This window comes from Crassostrea angulata, chromosome 8 (genome assembly GCF_025612915.1).
Source record: "Crassostrea angulata isolate pt1a10 chromosome 8, ASM2561291v2, whole genome shotgun sequence".
Lineage (NCBI taxonomy): Eukaryota > Metazoa > Mollusca > Bivalvia > Ostreida > Ostreidae > Magallana > Magallana angulata.
Window position 1 is genome coordinate 10,769,630 of NC_069118.1, and position 21,971 is coordinate 10,791,600.

The following is a 21,971-nucleotide window of genomic DNA, read 5'->3' on the forward strand; positions in this document are numbered from 1 at the left end:
CAATCCCATTATACCCGGCGACACATTTTGCCAATTATGAAAGATGGTGAACTAATGCTTCCTACTTCTCCTTATTGAAAGCCATGCAATATTCTTTTCATTTGAAAAGGTAATCAAATTTATTTAGCTTCAATAACAATTTAAGGTGTTGCATTTCCTCTATAATTTAGAAATTTAAATTTCCCTGTAGGCTATAACATGGTCCACTTTATCAAAAGATACAATCAGTTTGTTTATAGATGAAAAACAACACAGTGTAATATTTTAATATTTTAATTTGCTGTTTTCATCAGTTTTTCTGTACAAATATCATAACAGAACTTGCTTCAATGTTGTCACATTACAAAATGTACACAACCAGAAATAAATAAAGTTGACATAATACAGCATATATATAATAGAGAGACCAACACTATGAAAACAGTACAAGTGATGATAAATGATCTGTTTACTCTCCTTAACTAATGGCACCTCGAGAAACTTTTATAAAGAATTTCACAAAAATTAAAATAAAAACTTAAACTTATTTTTAAAAATTGTAAAGAATTAAAATAATATTCTTTCAAGAAAGTAAAGACCAACATGTCTGATATTTCTTATCATTTTTCAATTGATGTTTTAAATTTCATAGACAAGTTCAAATAATTTTTCATATTCGATTTTATCTTAAAAGGAGAATTACGATGTACATTTAATGAATAAAACATAACACATATAAAGACATCAAAAATGAAAGTAATGACAAGATGACTTGTAAGTGACAATGGGCGAGGAAAGAAAAAACTCTCGTAACAAAGGGAGGTTACTTGGTATGGATTTCATAATATAGTCACAATATGTAATAATAACACATTTGCTATACCCAATGTTCATCAGAGAGAGCTGTTTCCAGGAAGTGGTTCACCGAAAACAGTATTCCTTGTGAACAGAGGGTATGTATAAAATACTGATACATCATTTAAAGCACCTCATCAGCTGCTGCAAAACAACATGTGACATCACCATCTTGGTTCAATCTAACTTATAACCCAGAAAATAAAGATTTTCAACAGCTAAAAAAAAGTCGTAGCTTTCAGACATAACTTGATAACATGATTTGGGGGCGAAAAATCCTCCTTTTTGTTGTCTTCCACTCAGTTTTTAATTGGGCAAACATTTTGAAAAAAAAGTGAGGAAATCTTGATATAACAAACAAAATATTCTTTCATTACACCATGAACAACTTACAGAAACAAATATGAACCAAATCTTTGTGGTATGAGGTATTTCAATTCATATATAAATTATTTACATCTAAATACAATGTGAAAGAATCATACATGACTGGGTTTTGGAATGAAATTCTTTTTACAGCCCAAGAACAAAATATCCAAAGATGATATTGCTTAGATATTATGCAATCAAGAAACATTTTCAAACTGCCTAGGTTTATAATGCTTTTGGTGTATAAATGCTATGGATAATTCTTTTCTCCTATGAATGCATGCTAATGCTTTTTCTTTAAGGCTACATGTCAATTTCATAAATGCATGATTAAGAAATCTAATTTGTATTACACAAGAAAACTGAACATAACAAAAAACCTTTGGCTTATACAATCACAGTCAACAATGGTTATAATTTCACAGGTTTTGATAATAATCACTAAATATCTCACTGTATCACAAACTTAAGAATTGGCACTGCCCCTTTCTGGATGATATATAAACTGGCTTCACATTATAAGGACAGCGTAAACTCTTAAGCTTGCTTTGACCCCCCTCCCCAATATGTTAACATTGCTCTACAGGTATTATGCTAGACATCCTGGGGTGGGGGGTATTTGCCATGTGGTCCCCCATTCTGTGCCACAGCGCACTTACTGGCGTGAATGTACATATTGTGTTTAAGCTGTTTGGGTGGAATGGTGGGGGGTATTTTGTCCGTTGACCAGTTGCGACTCAGGCTGTGATGACCCCGATTCTCCCCACGGACATGATAGTCACTGACCACACAGTTTTCTGCTGATCGGAACCGATGGAGTTTTCTCCCCTCCTGATTGTCACTACGATATCCCCGGTTCTCACCAGGGGGCACACAACGCGGATTTGTACAAATATGAATCTCATGAGTATTTAAATAACAAGGTCCATTGCTGTTGGAGTGAGATGCTGATTGCGGACTATGGCGATAAGAACAAACTGTAAAGAAAGAAATATAAGTTGTTAATACATATGTAGTTTCAACCAATAACTTGTCAGAAAGTATAAAATTTTCTAAAACCTGCAACAGATATGCATATGCAACTGCTTTTTTTTTTTTTGAAAGAAAATTAGAAAAAAGAAATTTTAACTGTGTCCCTTTCCCCTTAACCCCAAAATTTCAATAAAGTACTACATGTACATGGTATGACTTACCGTTGCTTGCTCTATGAGATGAGTTATATACAGGTGATGTCACACGACTATGACAGGTAGAACATGAACAGGTATGTTGTGGTGGACTATCACATGTTCTTTCTGAGACTCCTACTTCTGAAACAAAGACACGAGATTGTAAAACACTCTTCAATTAAACAAAACAACTTTTAATCCAAAGACCTATAAATTCAATAATGCAATCTGTCAATAAATACCTCTGAAAGCACTTCCTGGGGGCTGGGGCAGAGACCCATGATGAACTCCTGGATGGGGTAATCCATTTGAGTATGTGCCATTCTGCATAGAATGTCTACTTAAACTTTGGCACTGATAAGAGTCACTACCATCACCTCGACAGTGTTCACAGTTCTCACAAAATGTCTGATCCACCCCCTTACTCTGGGACCGCGTGGAGGGGGGCAGGGGAGGAGGTTGAGGGACCTCCCGTATGTCTGGGTGGAATGTCCTCAGGGTCTGGTGACCACTTGTGTGGGTGCTACTTGTACTCTGAGAACTCTTCAGCGAGTCGGTTTCACTGTTAGGATACGAAGCACTGTTGTCTGCAAGAAATCAAAGAAAGAAAGATTCAGTTATATATGCATTTCAACTATTATCTTTTAACTCCCTCTTTATGATTGTAGTTATGATCATGGTATGTTAAAGCAAGGAATTTAAATCTTCTCTTAAAAAAATATTATTATGCAGAGTACTTTCCCTTAGCTAATGATTTCATCAAGAAAACGAACTTCATTTTCTAGCTAGTTAAAAGGAGTGTGAAAACATAAAAACTCAATGAAAAATATGATACAACTAGTGATATTATCAGTAAAGCTAATTTGATATGGGGGGTTGTACAGGTGAGTCTTACCAGGTGAGTGGTCAGCAGGGACCCTGGCTCCCAACTGGTGACTCCCTTCCTCCACATCACTCGGAAAGATGGCCGGTAATCTAGCCGCTCGGCTCCTTCCCGACGACGATTCGTAGCCCGACTCCTTACTCTGATACTCCTGATACTGCTGGTAACTCCCGGGCTGTGAGGAATACATTATCACCTGCTGGGGGTACATACCATCATCATCATACGGTGGCTGGCCCATATACTCGGCAGCAATGGGCGGTTCTTCTGTAGAGGCAGGAGCATACAGTTCCTGCCTTTTCCTGGTGTGGTAGATGATTATAACCCAGACCAACGAGGTTCCCACCACACAACACACCACAGCAATGATGATTATACCAGTTGTAGTGGACTCATCCATCTGGCTTTCCTCTGACGAGGGACTCTGTTGCCTGGTGGGGATATGGTGGTCCACACTCTGTACATAAAGCTGGGTATCGTCACTGCGACTGCCCAGGGTGTTCCTCATCTCACAGGTGTACTTGCCGCTGTCGGACAGCGTGGTCTTGACGATGATGAGCAGCTGGTTGTTGGCCGCGTGGAAGTGTCGCTTGGTCAGCTCCAGGCTCTGGTTGTCCTTCTTCCAGGTCAGCAGAGGTTTGGGGCGACCTTCGGCCATACACTCCAACACTGCGGTCTGTCCCTCGTTCACAACCTTGTTCCTTCTCATTGGTTCCGTGAAAGATGGAGGCTCTGTATCAAAAAGTTATTGACATTGTCAGTATCATAAATAAAAGGATCAAGTGATAAATCTAATTCTTATTTTAAACATCAAAAATTTTCTTCTTTATATTTTTGCTTATCTATTCTCCTTGTTAGAGGGCAAACTTAAATGGAAGCTTATTTGTGTATGAAAAGGTATGTTATAATTCTTTAAACATGTTAAGAATAAATTTCGGCTAAAATTTTTATAAGGCTAATAAGCAGTGATTTTACAGTGAAGTTATTACTCACGTTGAACAGTCAGTGTTACGTTGATGCTGATCTGACCCTCAGAGTTGGACGCTGTACACCTGTATACGCCCTCGTCTTCCGGCTTCACCTGAGCAATGAAGAACACATCGTCCGCTGTCATCACGTGGAAGCGGTTCTCATTGGCTGCCAGAAAGTTCCCACCATTCTTGTTCCACACAATCTTTGGCTTGGGTTCGCCTTTAGCTGAGCAGTCAAACCTGGCAGTGGTTCCAACTTTAACAGTCACATTGTTTGGGGTTTTGATAAACTCAGGATACTCTGTGAAAACAGAACAAATCAATGAAGTAATAAAAATCCCCTTAATATCGATAATAATGAACAGCTAGCAAGTTGCCAGAACTTGTGTGCATATAAATACAATCAAATATGTTCAAACTAACGTTAAACTATATTGCTAGGATAACATAAGTATTTAATCAAGCTTGCAGTGTTAAAAAATCTGAACAACGTACCGTGAATGGTGATGTTTGCCTTGTGGGTGTAGGCCGAGCCGAACTTGTTGGTGATGATACACTGGAAGTTGCCCACGTCTCTTTCCTGGATGTTCCGGAGGTGGAGGTGGGAGGTGAAGTTGTAGATCCTCCGCCCGTCACTCAGGTTCCCCATCTCCTTGGTGCTGTCCACCCCCTCAGTCAGCATCTGTTAAAGAGGAGCCATCAATTAGTACCCACTCTCCCAAACACACTCAACATGGTTTTTTTATGTTACTTACTGAATCTATTTCAAGGCCTACTGTGGTTTCATCAATATTCAGGGGCATCAATTTTTGAGGATGACAGTTTTGAAGATGACAGTTTCAGTGGCCAATGATTCGATCAATTTATGTTATTAGATACTGCACTTTGATGCACATTTAATTTCATGGATCAACTTAACAATGAAATCCTAGGAAAAGCCGTGTACAACCGATATTGATCAAACCATAGTAACAGGTCTACCATAAGTTGTAAACATACCACATTGTCCCTCTTCCAGATGAACACTGTCCCCGAGTCCTCTGTACTGACAGCCTGGCATGTCAATGTGATGTTGTCATTCTTCAGAGCCACCCTGGTCTTAGGATGGGACAAAATGTACGGCTTCAGGAAATCTCCATCTGCAAAGATTCATAAATATATAACAATAAATCACCTAAAATTCTGAGTCAATATTTCAATACTCTGACTAGAGCCAGTTTTTATCCCACTGGTTTCTTTATCTGTAATAGTTCCACTTTTAACACTCACCACACTTGTAGTCGTCCCCCTGGACCAGGAACACACTCCGCCCGATGAGGTTTGGGGGATAGGCACACACAGCAGTGACCATGTTGTGGAATGTTTTGGACAGGAGCCAGGTGGGCAGCCACTGTAACTGACAGTCACACAAGAAGCTGGACGAGTTCAGGTACCTGTTAAAACAACACAAGTAAAATCAAAGCTCTGATAACCTTGAAATCAACAAAGGTAGAATGAAATTTTTGAAATTAAGAAAGGTAAAGTGAAATTTTTGACAAGTCTTAAAAGCAACACAGATAAATTCCAACCTCTAACAATCTACAATCTATGATTAAGCTAGTATTTATTACATAATATTAATTATATAATTTTGAATAAATTAATCATATGAATGTAACTTCATTCATTACAAACGACCTATAATTAATCTTTACAAAGTTCCCTTTCATACATTTTACAGAATTTTGCATAAAAAGCAAGAGTTGTCTCTCTTGCGCTCTTCTGCCACACTTACAATTGCTGCAGAGTGACCATGCTCTCCAGGGCATTGTCTTTGATGGATGTGATGTTGTTCATACTCAAACTCAGAACCTTCAGGTTAGCCAGACCCAAGAAAGCATCACTTGAGATGGACTTGATTTTGTTGTTCTCAAGTTTGAGTTTGATCAAATTTGCCAGCCCCTCAAACACGCCAGACTTGTCCTCAATGGTCCAGGAGATTTCATTGTTGTTCAGCTCTCTGTAGCCAAAAAAAAAATAAATATCAACAATAATTTACACAAAATATGAATTATATTGATACATTTCTTTTTCAATGTAAAATGGGATTTTTTTTATCTTGTACATGAGATTATTGCAGCATAGGGAATTTCATTCAACAAACAAGTACAAAGTAAGTGATCAAGTGTTTGTGGTCTTTGTGGTTTGAGATGAGTGTCCACTACTTACAGCTCCTCCAGTTGGTGGAGATGCTGGAACGCCCCGTCCTGAATGTTGGTGATCATGTTACTGTTGAGGTACAGCTTCTTTAGTTGACCCAGCTTAGAGAAGGCCATGCTACTGATGGTCACCAGGCGGTTATTGGACAGATCTCTGCAGAAAATCAAACAAAGAAACTTTTATTACATTTTTTTATATTATAGACTATTCTTACTATTTTTGCTATTGTTTTTTGTTGATGCACATGAAGTTGTTACAATCTAACAAACATATATTTGTGAACCATGTGCTCTGTGTTATTAAGAAAAGACATCGTTTCAGCCTCTCATTCCATTGACAGAGATATAAATGATTTGACTGCCTTAAAACTTGGTCAATTATCAGGCACTGATCCCTGCCCATTAAAACCCGGTCTCCATTGTCCAGCCTTCAGAGGTGGCTTCACCCTTCATAACACAGAGGTGTACTTAAATCTTTAACATGGCCCATGTCAAAAGTCATTCCCACAGCGGAAAATGAATACATCCCAAACTTTGCCACATCTATATATCAAATCTTGTTTCCTAACCCTCCAAATTTTGTATCATAAAATATGCATAGACATGCATCCCGACACCTGTGAGATATTCTGATATTGATTTATCCCTGGGTGTCAATCAACCCTCAGATTTGTTCGTGAACAATCTGGTTTTGGGGTGAACATCCCCGGTCAACAAGCAATTGTCTCCAGACCATGCATGGTAATTTGAACTGGAGATGACTTTTTAATCCATGGAGAGCTGGACTATAACAGCACTGGCCGACTAGGAGGGTTTTCCCTGGCACTAATTAGTGTAGCCCAACACCAATTGCTGCACTTTACATGACATTTGCGACAATAAAAGCAACGGTGTAAAGTTAATTACCACAGGGCTGAATAGGAACGGCACACACATTAAACTGTTCATAGAATCTTAGCAGAGACTTCTTCATTTCAGTTTACCAGTTAATTAATCCTCACAGCATAGATCATAGCGTACATTACAGATTGTCACAGCACCACACCTCATTAATTAGATTCTACTTTCAATCTTAATTTATTTCATAATGTGATAAGCTTTTTAGTAATGACAAGAATATTTCCTCTACAAGAGTAAAAATCTTTAAAGTTTCATTTGCTCTGATCATGTTGATATCAGTGAATGTCTTCTGTATCTATTTCATAAGTTAATTTGAAATGATCCATTAACTCTGCTCTTGGTTTTTAGCAAAGCTGCACTTAAACTTCCTCACATGTTTACAATATACATCACAATGTCAGAACACCACACTGGAGGATGCTATGGTTATCAAAGTTTTTCCAAACCATAAACTTTCTCCTTGGAATACCTCCAAACAAAAGCGGATTAATTTCACTAATTAGTCATTCCAGATGTACTGAGGGGAAAACAAAAATCATAAAAAGGAGATAGGCATAAAAAAAACTTGGTGTGTACTGGGAATTCTCCGTATTGACTTAAGTTGGGCAACATTAATATTCAAAGTGCAAGGGCTGCCAATCTGAATAATGACTTGTTTCATTCAGATTCCTATATATACACACTGTTCTAGCCACCATACAAACATTAAACAGTTTTTAATTTTTAATTTTTTTTTTATAAACTTGCATTGCAAAATTTATGTTCCACATGTTCAAAACCTATCTGTGGCTAAATAAATCTAATGAGTTATGAAAGGGACTAATTAGTCTAAAGCCTCATTAAATATTTATCCTATTAGCATTGTCCCTGCTCTTTAGTTCATACAAAATCACATTGGACTTTTTATATAAGACACCTGTTCATGCAAACTCATAGCATGATTCAATGAACTTTGATTTCTTGTAGATTTTATATTCATGAAAGGAAGATCACAACAGTTGTAATGATTAAACTAGAATACGACTCAAAAATCTACAATTCAACAGCACCTTTCCATAGTAGCCTTTGGAAAATATTCGAAGCATGGTTCGCTTTTCTGACCAAAAAATTTCTATTTCTACCCAAAACTTTATCTCCACACATGTATGAAAGCCAACAAATTCTTGAACGAATGTGCAGTTTCTATTTGTGTGCACCTGATGCAACCACGGTGGCCTACAAGCAAAAATACAGAAACAGTTGGGCTATCTTTTCCTGAACTTCTTTAATTAACTTATTTTTTTTTTTAAACCACGTAACTCTTGATTTGTTAGCACCTGACTGTTTAAGTGTTTCAAGATCTGGCTGTCCCCTTGTTATATCACACGGTCGTTTGATAATGCTGCATTCCAACCTTAAGATTACAGAACCATAAAATGTCAACCCAGCACCATGAAAAGTAATGAAGAAAAAAAAGTATCACAAAAGGATTGCTCTAACAATAAGGCACCTTCAATCAATTCCTCCTCACCTAGAGTCAGGGAAATAGATGGAGAATTAATTTGAGAGGACATTTTCTCTAGCACTGACCATGAATCAAGGGGACCAGATTTAAGTCTCTACACTCAATGAGTTTTTCATGCTAATATGGATTAGGATAGAGAGGTGCTTGAAAAGAACCCGTAGATTGTATATTGGCATGTCTGAATCCCTTAATTCATTATTGAAAGGTTGAAGAAATTACAGCAAATGTTACCATCTTATTAGAGTTTTACTTTTTTTTCTCCTCTTCTCTGGAAGTGACATTCACTTCAAACTAACAATGGCGACTTTTTAATAACTTCAGTGTCAAATTTGCTATGTTTGAACAGGTTGGATTTTCTCACGCATAATGATACAATTTCATTTTCCCCAACTTCAATTTAATTTTCAATCAACATGTACAAAAACTTATCCAAAGTCTGTTTTTCCAAAAAAATCTATCCTCTGCAATTCTTTTTTTATTGAAAGCAAGCTGCATTGATCAGACATGCGATTTAGCATTACTAAGCCTGAGATACTGGGTATAATCTAATACTTACATGGTGTCGATGGATTCACAGCCCTGCCAGGCTTCAGAATCAATGGTGTGGATTTTATTGTGTGCAAGATTTCTGTAAATACAAAGAAAAAAGATGGAGGTTAAAATCATATCATCATAGAAACAGATCAATGTTAAAATTATATCATCAATGCAGAAACAAACCATACCCAGTATCCAAACAATTAATGGGTCATTTTGCAAAGTTTGAAAGACTTAGTATTAGAGAACATCATGTTTACTACTTGTCCAAGAAAAAATCATTTGCTGTGATGGAAGACCTACTGAAGTCTAATTTTAAAAAAAATCAAATTCAACTCCTATTTAAGAAGATGGAAATATTTTTTTATGCTTGAATTTAATTGAGACTTTAGAGAAAAAAAATGAACCCATTAAAGAACTCTTCATGATTTCAAATTATGGAGAATAATATTATAATACAGGCAAATGATGTTGAGCACATATATTCAGAATATATGCCATAAATCCAGTTTCCAGACTATTTACATATTCTGGGGGAGGAAAATGAAGAGTATTTTTCGCTCTACTTAGACAACTAAAGGTGTTAAGTTTCATGGAGAAAAAACATCAATTTTCAAGGGACAAGATCATGTTTCACATTTACAAGCGCTCTAACGCATCTTAATAGACAAATTATACAACAGACCCTGATTTCACCATAATAGGGAGACCTTTTTTTTTATATTTCTTTATTAGTGAACAGAAATAATGAAAATCATCCAATAACTGTCGGAAAGTTCAATTCTTGTGTAATTCTGTAAATTAATGTAAATCAAATACACGTACATATAATTCTTACCATCGATCTTTGTCATTAATAATTTACTGTTGTCATTTAGTCAGTTACTAGAGGCCTCAATTATGAACTTTATCAAACTTGCGCCCAAAAAAAATTCAGTCCAAAAAATTTAGAAAGTTTCCTCCCTACACAGGATGCATACACCTGGCAAAATACTTTTTGTGAAAACAAGAGAAGATAGATTTCCAAGCTGGAAATTCCATCACTGCTTTTCTTTTTTTATATTTTCGGCACCTGGAAACATCATTATCCTCGTGTCAGAAATTATCAGCCTTTTTTTCCAACTAGATCCTTTACCTAATCAAATTTGTTCAGATGACGGCAGTGAAATAGAATACACAGCATCAGCCGGGGGTAATCTGCCTTCTTCTACCTTTGCATTTGTGCACAAATCTCACTTTCGACCTCTGGGGTCACAGATCACCGCACACGCTAGAACATTTTTTTGCAGAAAGTTTGAAGATTATTTTACAGACTGTTTGATAATAAGATAACATCATATCAATTCCAGACAGAACAAATATTTTTAGCCCTCAATGCCGATTCAAAGAACCGAAAGTTCATAACCAAGTGCTCCAGCAACTAAATCATAATAAAAGAAGTGTTTATAATCATTCTCCGAAATGTTTCCGCAGTCAATGTAAACAACAAAGTGAGACAAGACTGTTTCGTTTTAACAACTGCATTACATCTTGTATCTCTTCTTTTTTTTTTAACCATTTCTAAATAATCAGAACAATTTTTTTTTATTATTCATCATGGGTTAACTTCCTTGACCAAAGAAACTTGCACATTAATTTCTCATATGCTAGAGGACAAATAGAGTAAGGTCTGGCCACATGGGACCCTGTGATACAATTGGTTCCAGTTACCCAACAGAAGCAGTCAAATACCTCTCATACCATACGCTGAACTTTCAAGATTTAAACTGATGCTTGTAGATTTTAGAAAATGTTTTATTTTAATATATGTGGTTGGTTTTTAATATTTACAATGCTTAGGATATATCAAGGATAAGGCGTAGGCATTTCTTGCTGCGCAATTCAAGAGTCTTGGTACTTCTGTATTCCTTTGTTTCCAATAAATTCAGATTAATGTGTAATTAAAGTCAATATATGACCAAAACTTCATGGCTAATTAAATTTACACAATATTTGGCTTTGCTGAAATGGGCTAGCAGGGTACCATATCTCTGAATTGTTCATACAAAAGTGTAAGCTGGCTCCAGAGCTGGCGATAAGCCTACATAACAGACGATAAAATAGTGCTCATCACATCTTAATGAGAGAATACTTCTCTCTGTGGCCTAATTAAACAATCAGTCTTAGAGACCAACTCTCAACGATAAGTCACAAACATCGCATCTCAACTCTTCCAAGTCATTTCAACTCTTCCAAGTCGACCAATATCATTCCCCTCTTTTTGTATTTTCCCATCCCATCACTTCTTCAATCCCCTCAATTTCAAATCAACATAAAACCTGTTGAATGCAGGAGAGCCTTTTGAAATGGTAATCTCACTTGGCAAAGGACTTTCAGAAGCAAATCCATAAAGCAGAAAAATTAATTTAACTTTTGTCCCCAGAATCCCTCTTACAAGCAAGCCGTGGCTTTCTTTTGTATGCCTATTGTGATGGTGTGAAAGTGGGAACCATGAGGCGAGGATGTAAATATATTGAAAATGCCCAGGCATGAAATTAATTCCATAACAATGTCTTGGCCATATGCTACAATAACTTTACATGGTACCAAGCTTAGCGATCTTCTCAAGATATTGAATTTTGAACACAACCAAGAAAAAGTACATCAACCAAGCCTGAGAACATAGATCATCTCCACTCTATACGTATGACATAATTTATTGAAATAAAATGCACATCAAACACAAGTTTCTATCTTGATATTACTTTTATTAACCTCGATAAAACATGATTTAATGAAAATCTGCTCCTTATTCCCCAAATATTTTTTTAAGGACGAATCTGTAAAACTTGAAAAGATTTTGAACCTCAGCATTCCCTTTCATTTTCCCATGAACAGAGGAGAAATCAATAAGGGGGAGAGGGGACCCCCAGCTCGCTCCAGCAGGAAAATATCACTGGAACTTTCTAGTCAGTCACAGCTGGACTGAAATAATATTTGAGTTCAGATTTTGATTCCTGGTTTCCAAGTCAATTACAGTGCCGATGACAGATCAGCCGTCTTCCTGTGAAGATCACACGGCTCTACACCCAAGCCAAGAAAAATGAGCTGGGCAAGACGGAAACAAAACAAATGCTTGTTAAAATGATAACATATCCAAACTGTGTGTCTATGGAGAGGAGGTTATATTTTTAGACATAAACATCAACACAAATTATTTAATCTATCTACAGTTTTTAGATTCATTGGTAATAAGTAGAAACCCTTTATTTATTGTAAGATCTATTATATATTTCATTTGCAAATGCTTGAAATGCAAGATATCCATTGAACATTCAAGATATCCCACTATAATTAAGGAAAGGTATTGGACCAAAAAACTCCCTCTCTGAACCCTTTCATCCCTGATAAAGGTATCCTCCCCTTGAAGTTGAGTCCATAGGAACAAGCTATCATCACCAATAATGAAGTGATTAGTGTCAGTTTTCCACAAATAAACACTGGTCAGCTAACAGGACCGGCCCTGTGTTGTTGCCAGTAAACATCCCCCATCACTGCAGACTATTGCCATATGCTGTTCAACTCTCTTCTCATTCCTTTTCACTGTCTTCATTAAAGAGTGTGGGGCTTTGGTGTATCAAATTTAAATTACTACCCCCTCCCTAACCCCCCCCCCTCTTTTTTTCTAATATTGTGCTTGGTTTAATTTTTGTTTTTGTAATCAATGTAACTCACATTTCTCTCAATCCTTTCAATCCATACAACCAAGACTGGGTTACTCTTGTGATGTTGTTGTGTTCCAATTGCCTGAAATACAAAGTGTGTCTCATTTAAAATAATAAATAATGTATAAAAAAAAAAAAATACATCCTTTTCAAAAAAATACTTGTCAGTTCAAGGTTGTACACTGCGTTGGTTTTTTTCTTCATAAATGATCATTTGAGTTTATCAGTGAAAAAGATGCCCCAAGTTGTCAAAGATTCCCACAGAATTTTTTTCCTCTCCGCACATTTTTCACTAAATTCTCTGTTGCCATTCTGCACAATACAGTTTTTGTGTGTAGGCCACTAACAAGCATATGTTTTTATGCTTTCACTGCCAGAGTCTGGGTGTGAAGAAATTCATTATCATGGCTCACATATCAAATTCATATCAATCCTTATTAAACTTAGCCAGATGTTTTGCTCATTTTTTGTGCAAAGGGGAGGAAATACAGAAACACTGTCCTTACTAAAAATACGAGATCATTTTCTCTTTCTCAAATATGCCAAATTTTAGGGTAGCAAAGACCTTGATTTTGTTCATGTTTTTTTTTTCTTTACACAAAAGTTATACATAAATGCACTTGAAATCTACATCAATAATGCTCCAGTTTCAAACGAATCCTGAACACAGTGAACTGGGAGCCTACAATAGGACCTTATACAATCAATTCTGTCAATATTTGAGTGGATGAACTTTCTGGAGATCTAATGATTTACTGAGCTCTATATTATAGTTTCTCCTTCTGTTGTCTGCCAGGGCCTTTTGCGAGGGGAAGAATTTTTTTCTGGTTTGCTACTTCTCTTGAAGAGGTAAATCTGATAACAAATTGCTAAAACAAATGTTTCTCTCCTAAACACTTTGTCAATACCTAGAGTTACATCTCACACAGTCGGTGATTTGTAAAGGAAAATAAACTAGTGGAAAACTGGTAGCAGTTGTTGAACATGTTTAAAAGGATGTGACCAAATTACAGATCTTCTTTTCTACAACATTACAGTCAGAATAGAACAACACAGAATAGTTTAGGCTCTTAACACTTACAGTGTGATGAGTTTGTCTAAACCATAGAATGCCCCATCATCGATCTTGGAGATGGAATTCTTCCTCAACTTTAGAACTTTGAGGTTCTTCAGGTCTTGAAATGTCAGTCCTCCAATCTGCTTCAGTTTGTTTTTGGTGATCTCCCTACAAAAACACAGACAAACATACAGTGTTGATTTGAGCTTTAATCAAGGTTTTTTCAATGGTTTCTTTGAAATTTCAAATAGAATTTTAACAGTCACATTTGTCAATGCATATAGAAAAGACCATTATAAGGCTGGCTCAAAAGGCAAGTGGTCTTCATAAAATACTACCCTAATTCTAAAATTTATGTATACCAATTCCAGATCATTCTGGCTTACAATTATTCTGAGGCTTGCAAAGAATAACCTGAGAGGCAACACAATATTATTTAGTACCAGGTATAGTTTGTAATGAATGACAGTCTCCTTAACCCCTAATTACTTGGAACTCATTAAAATTTCTCTTTGCTGTGTACAAAAATAAATTTTTTGCTCTTATTACCAAGAACACATTTTTTTTAAACTTTCAAACTACTAAAACATTTATCTCTGTTTTCCCCTGATGTTTTATTTTACTTTCTGTACCATTACTGCTCTAATTGGAGCTAGCGGTGATGGGTATCTTTTCATCCCGATTGATTAACAGGTAATTTTAGCACCATTCCATGGGGTGATCCCCCATTTCCCCCACACCAGACACTCAGCGCAATGCAGGTGTTAGGAGCAAAGCAAGACTTTTATTGAATATGAAATGTATCTGTGATATGGAATCACTCCAATTTTCTTGTAATGCAGCAATGATAAGGCAGGAAAACGTTCCGCTCGATGTTGAAACAGGTGTGCCTGATAGTTTCCTTATATTTTCTTTACTTAAAAAATATTTCCATATCTCCATTTCTCTAAACAGAACCTTCCTCCCTTCCTTTTTTTTCTCTTCAATTGTATTTTTAGACTGCCGTCAGTTTCAGAGAATCTCCAACCTATACATCTTCTACACAAATTTACATGTTCATCATGCTCTGGTCCCATACTCATATCCGGATACTGCTTTAACGACCCCATCAGTTCAATTCAGCATCCTTGGCCTCTGTAAATGGCCCGACATTTCAATCAACAGTCATTTCCCTACCATCACCAACCCACTAAAACACCAACTAAAAGTCCATAAATATCCCTTATATCACTAACGATAAGGGGCCACCCCAATTATGCTATTTTCCTGACAATTATGTCAGCTGTCACTATCATTCCCAGACCAATAACTCAGTTTAGATTTTTCCCTGGCTGAACTTAATAGAAAACTAAATACTTTGTGCTGCATGAAACTCCATGGTAAGTACCCCATCAATTGAACCCAAATTGTCTCGTTTTTACTGAATTATTATGCAAGTGAATTTACGTGCCAAGTACCAAAACAAGCCAAAGTGGGACTTTCATTTCACCATATGAAGGAATCTCTCCTCCCCCCTCTCTATACCTAGTAACTGGTCAAGAACATCATTTCTTTGTGTGAATCATCAGGTTGTTGAAAAGTTTAGATATAAGTTGATCTCGGAATCATTTCACTGAATGAATCCATCACGTTATAATAATCACAATTCTATTTTTGTTATAGTATTATATATATGCCCCCCGATGACCCTGTCAGCAGTGCCTGTCCCTTGATTTGACTGACATGATAGACAGAAAGACAGACAGACTTACAGGGTCTCCAGCTTCTTCAGTTTCTTGAAGATGTCCTTGGAAATGCTGGTCACTCTGTTCTTGTTGATTTTGAGGACTTCTAGAGACGTCAGGTTGTCAAAACAATTCGATTCAAATGATGCCAAGTTGTTGTTGTTCACAACCCTGAAATCAAAGATTTATATAGAATTTTTTTCAAAAATTATAGTTTTGGTATTAGCTAAATTAATATTATAAAAACAATTTAGTTTTAATATCTCGTATAGTATGTTGTTGAACATACTGTATTTAATTCTACGCCAGAGGGGAAAGGTGTGGGATTTCAACATAATGTAACCAAAATTCTTTTCTGAGCACTGCATATTTTATCCATTTTGTATTAAGATACTGAATTATATTGCATACATTATATATTGTTTATGAAAAATTCTTAACCCTTTCTTTCTTGAAGTTCGTTTTTTCCAGTCTTTTGATATATTGAATTTTTTTTGCAATGATGCAATAATTCTTTCCAGTGTCAGACAAATTTCTCATGTTCTGCAAATACGGACATCTTTCTCTTGTTTTTTTTTTCACAAAAAAAAAATGAAAGAATATATTTTTCAGTGTGAATACTGCTGACAAAACAGAGAAATCTGAACAGACAAAACATATCACAGTTTACAAAATGTCTGACTGAGAAAAACAACACCTTCTTGTTTTTACTCTACATTGACTGTACAGATATTTCATATTCAGATGTTTGAACTTCTTTAATGTGCAGTACACACAATCACCATGACCTTAATGAATTGGATTCTAATTAATCATTCTGCATTCTAACAGGTGGTGTCCCACAAAACAGAAGGAGGTTGACCACAATTATATAAATTCTGTGACAGAGTTTATTTGGTCAGAGTCATCTAGCAAAAGTTAAAGAAAAAAATCAAAAAGGGGAAGGGGTATCAAATAATGGCAAACCCTAGGTGATTGATGTCCTTAAATGCTGAAATGAAGTGCTATAAGTCATACAAGTGATATCACTGTGCTTCAATTGGACCAATCAGCTACATAAATAACCAGTATTTACCAGAGACAGGGAACAGTGTTCATAACGTCATTAAATTTCAGGTTATTTGTTCTTCAAACCAGAGGGGTGATAAGAAGCAGGCGTCTCTATTGATTTCCAATGATCAAAAGACAACTTGGAGTATCACCTTGTGAAACATGTTTACAGCGGGGCCTGCAGATCAAACTTGGAACAGATTATCAAGGTGTTAGAATTTGTCAATATTAAAGCGATTCAAAGTGAAGCAAGTGTCGAGTCTGGTGGCCCAGTTGAGAGAGGCCACACAGAGAAAACCTGCCCTCCGTATGTCTATGCTGTGAAATCAATCAGACTGAAGTCGGAAATGTGGCCGAAATATCACCAGATCATTTCACATCTAACTCCAGACAGCACCGCTCTCAAAAATTTCTCCCCAATCTTTTCTGATCTGGAATAATTTCATTTTTATCAAACCCCCTGTCAAACCCTGTGTCTACAATTATAAAACATTCCGGGCCATTTCATCAAATTCATTTGTCTTATTCTAACTCAATCTAATTATTAAAAAATGTGGACATTTCATCAATATCATCAGTCTAACTCAATCCTTCAACACTGTCTAATAACTTGGCAAATCTTTAATAGGTATTATGTAATAGACCTTCATAAACGTTTTCACACCCAGCGCTGAGATTCCTAGACATCACACCTAGTTCACCTCTCCGAGTTCAATCAGGCCCCCTCCCTGTCTGCAGTATAAGGTCACCAGACAAGCTTTGTCTCCATAATTTCAACATTTTTAGTAAACAAGACTAGCACCAGTGGACAAGAGTCTGACTCCAGCCATAATCTCCCTGCTGTCTGCCATTTTATACAGGTCTGTTAACTATCAAATAACAAAGCCACTAACAATAGGGTTTTTTTTTTACACCAAGTATAACTCAACAACAAATGATGAAACTCCAGCCAACAAACAGAATATTTTTGATCTCAGCAAGGTAATGGCTCAAACTTGCTTTTTATGAAGATAATGGTCACATTTACTCTGTACAAATTCTGAGGTTTGTGCTCAAACTTAGTCTCTGAGGTTTGTGCTCAAACTTACAGTCTCTGAGGTTTGTGCTCAGACTTACAATTTCTGAGGTTCGTGCTCAGACTTACAGTTTCTAAGCTTTGTGCCATGACTTTCAATATCTAAAGTTTGTGCCAAGACTTAAGTTCTGATGTTTGTGTTAAAACTTGATTTTAAAGGTGTGTGCTCAGACTCACAGTTTCTGGAGGGAGTTGTTGGCGGGGAACACCCCGGGTACAATGTCGGTCAGCTTGTTGTGGTTAAGCTCCAGGACTTGTAGCTGGGGCATGTAAGTCAGAAACTCCTGGGCCAAGATCCCGATGTGGTTATGGTTCCTGGAGAAAGAGAGAACCTCATTAAAATCATCATATAACAGATATCCATTACAAATATTCTGATAAAAGAGATGCAATATCAAAATGTGGGACCAATATCAGATACTGAATACATTGCCGAAACATTAGCTCATACTAAATTGGAGTGGGAGGAAATATATTCGGAGAACATTTTAATAAAGATGCTGGAGTTGTGTATTACATAAGTTTTAAAAGGGTAACATCATTGTGACAATTACGATGTTGGTGAGTAAACATCTGAGTATTATTAGGCAAAGCTTCTACATTACATCACTCTTCATAACTCTATGTGCAAAAGATAAAACTGGGAGAATGAGATAATATAAAATGTATGCCTAGAGTCACACTGAAATGTGTTACAGTTCTGGTCGGGGTTAGATTGGTATCAATACAAGGATCTTCATTAATCATTAAAAAACTTAAAAAGAAATCTGTTTACAAGATAAAGAAACGAAAAGCAAGAGCCAAATGGCCAGTGATAATTCATCTTCTATCGTGCATGCACTGTAAACAAATTGCATCTTGAAAGTCTTGTAATAAAATAAACAATAAATGAAATATTATTTTCCCCCTGTCAGCTGTTCGCACATGGTCAATTTTCCCTAGGAATCAAGGAAATATGATTTGCAGACATCAGATGTCAGTGTCTTATCTCTTCTGGCCAGGCATTTATGAACACCCCTTAAAAAATCCTCTGCCTGGCATTACGTAACCATACACAGGCCATTTGCACCAACAGAATGCATTATGAGAGCCCTGCACAGATAATCAACATTTCAGCAAAATTACTCCCCTTGGATTACAACATTACTGTCACAGACATTCTCCGTTTATTAGGTTTTAGTGGTCTCTTGTGATTTTGTTTCAGAGCCTAAATACAATAAACCACAGCAAAAACAGTTCTTCACCTTAACGATGGTTTGTAATTTTAACATTTATTGGTTTTTATCTTTCATCTTATATGGACTCCTCTTTTGTTACATTATTTGCCCCCCCCCCCCCCCAAATCCATTATTAATTTTTTTTTTCAGATCAATTTTATTCTCTCTCTCTCTCTCTCTCTCTCTCTCTCTCTCTCTCTCTCTCTCTCTCTCCCCTCTCTCTCTCTAATCATGTCATAATATGATACAAAAGTCCCACTCAAGTTTCAGCAAACAGAGGTGGGTATCCCTAACCAAACAGAGAGAGCAGCCGAATCGAGACCACACACTGAAACAAAAATGTTGGCCTGCTATATCTATTTATCCAGGGTGACCTCCCCTTGGACGTCTTTACCGATTGGTCGAATCAGATAACCCCCCACTCGTCAATCCAAACATCAGATTTACAAGTTTTTGGCAGGATACATGATAAATTGGGCAGACCAGTCGTCCTGCATACCTGTATCATACACATACTGACTTCATATCACTGCTGGTGATTTTTATCAGGTAGCAACAATTGATGTTATCGCTTTGCACTGAATTTTATTGTGCATCCCATTAAGAAATGTGTTTCTCAATGCTTTTATTACATCCATTTCTCACCTTTGATGTTTTTCTATTACCTGTAGTATAATGCTGGGTTTTTTTAACAAACACATCTGATTTTTTATTCCACCCGTCTTTACTTTTGTTCAGAAACATTTAGAAAATGGACCTTGGTCTCCAATAAAACAACAAAAAGATGTACTTACAATTCCAGAATGGTAAGATTTCTCAGTCCTTTTAACTTTGGCACTTCATTGATTTTGTTATAATTGATTTTCCTGTACAGAGAAAACAAAAAATATCCTTAAAGTAGATCCAGTGTTCTGTGACGTCACACATTTTTGTAAAACTTTGAATTCTATAAAAATTGTGCAAGATAGTTTTATTTATTTTATGTGAATATAATCACATGGATGTAATTAGAATTATTGGTAGGTTAAAGATATTTTCGCACTTAATTTTATACTAAATTTCCAAATTTTTATATATTTTATTTATGCAAAGGGGAAATAACTCTTTTTCTGACTTTTCTCTCAGTTGTATGTCTAAATGCTTTAGTTTTTCTTATTCCAACGATTAATTTTAAAATATTTTTGTAATTTCAGTTTTCTGATAAAGTTGACATTAAAATTAAACAAGAAAAACAAATTTCTGCCTACAAGATTTTACCTCTAACAGAAAAAAAATACATTTTTCTAATGCTAAAATATGCTTTAGTTTATGTTTATCTGGCATCTCAAAAAGTGTGATGACATGTATATTTTTTCTAACAATTGATGACATTTAAGTCTATTAAGTCGAAATCAGTTCAGTTTTTCAACTTTCCTCAGAGAATTTTACGAGTATGGAGCTACCTTAAGAACAAGTATGCATGAATGTTTATAAGTATACAACAAAGGACAATTTTGTTTGGCCTGAGAATTTTTCTCTTAGCAGGAACTAAACTGATAACATGCTTCATGGTGTCTAGCCATGGACCACACCAAAAGTGACCCTCCACAGGGTATCAGATGTAACAGTTCTTAGGTTATTACTTCACAGATGTACCAAAAGCCTTCAAAAAAATATCTAAACCCCTGAAGATGCCAATTTATCACACCTCTTGATTTACAAGTTGTGTACTCAAAAAAACCAATGCCGACACAAAGCGAGTTTGAATACACTGTCAAGGGGACATTTATCTTTTTATATGAGGATCATTGGCAGAGGGTCGCAGGGATATGGAGGAATTTTGATTATTTTGCGCCTGAATAGGGATACCGATAATCCAAATGACAAAGGTCTCAACAGCATTACTTGCAATCTTATTCAATGGAAATCAATTTTTAACCTTCAGTAACGTTATCATTAAAAATCATTTATTGTTTAATTTGTACATGTACTTACAAAGTTTGTAACGTTGTCAGATGTTCAAATACGCTGTCGTTGAGAGATCTAAGATCATTGGAACTGATGTCTCTGAAAATGTAAAATACAAGATTGAATTAGACCCTCTGGTTCTTTACAATAAATATATTGTAAAAATCAATCGCTATATAATTGCACAATTATTTACAACTAATTCATATTTATACAGAGATAAATATTAAGATATTTTCTAATAGTATGGATAATTATTTATACCTAAAGTGTATATATCATTTTTTCAGTATATTCACACAGAAATTTACAACAGAGATGAATAAAATTTGGGCTGTTTTGCCTCAAAGTTTACAAGATGTTGAGAAAATACTTTTGAAACTGAGCATTCTCATCTTAAAACATGAGGGAAGTTGTAAATAAAACTTGTGATTTCAGACATAAAACCATTGCCGAGCTGTAAATTTTCTCTGTAACCGTGTAACACAAGGCTTTCTCAACACATATAAAGTCAACAATGCAGTGAACTGCTAAACACAGAGCAAGATTTACAACCGTTTCTTAATGCCTGTATCTTATTGGATAGCTCTATGGACATGGACATTGTGACTGCAGCCGATTAACATATTAAGTGTTTTACATTACAAATTCACATTGCCTTTATTATTGATGCATTATATATATATAAATACACATTTTCTTCGGCATGAATGAATACACATATATATATACGGCCATTAGTAATAGCACCCTCCCTTACCAATGTAACTTGAAAAATTACAATTTATCATAATCTTGGCACCTTCACAATAATACCAAATTTCATTAATGA

General features: G+C 36.0%; 1 protein-coding gene across 1 annotated transcript in view; it reads right to left on the reverse strand.

Annotated features, from left to right (window-relative positions):
- Positions 1 to 257: 257 nt before the first annotated feature.
- LOC128158724 (leucine-rich repeats and immunoglobulin-like domains protein 2) overlaps positions 258 to 21,971 on the reverse strand; it is a 31,584-nt gene continuing 9,870 nt past the window's right edge. Inside the window, exons 3-19 of the mRNA XM_052821671.1 lie at positions 21,167 to 21,238; positions 19,987 to 20,058; positions 18,153 to 18,290; positions 15,878 to 16,021; positions 14,151 to 14,294; positions 13,080 to 13,151; positions 9,385 to 9,456; positions 6,435 to 6,578; positions 6,001 to 6,225; positions 5,496 to 5,659; positions 5,226 to 5,365; positions 4,722 to 4,908; positions 4,249 to 4,527; positions 3,268 to 3,987; positions 2,615 to 2,959; positions 2,397 to 2,513; positions 258 to 2,180 (exon numbers count right to left, since the gene is read on the reverse strand). Of these exons, the coding sequence (XP_052677631.1) occupies positions 1,798 to 2,180; positions 2,397 to 2,513; positions 2,615 to 2,959; positions 3,268 to 3,987; positions 4,249 to 4,527; positions 4,722 to 4,908; positions 5,226 to 5,365; positions 5,496 to 5,659; positions 6,001 to 6,225; positions 6,435 to 6,578; positions 9,385 to 9,456; positions 13,080 to 13,151; positions 14,151 to 14,294; positions 15,878 to 16,021; positions 18,153 to 18,290; positions 19,987 to 20,058; positions 21,167 to 21,238 (3,418 nt within the window). The 3' untranslated portion in view covers positions 258 to 1,797. The remainder of the gene's footprint in view (positions 2,181 to 2,396; positions 2,514 to 2,614; positions 2,960 to 3,267; positions 3,988 to 4,248; positions 4,528 to 4,721; positions 4,909 to 5,225; positions 5,366 to 5,495; positions 5,660 to 6,000; positions 6,226 to 6,434; positions 6,579 to 9,384; positions 9,457 to 13,079; positions 13,152 to 14,150; positions 14,295 to 15,877; positions 16,022 to 18,152; positions 18,291 to 19,986; positions 20,059 to 21,166; positions 21,239 to 21,971) is intronic.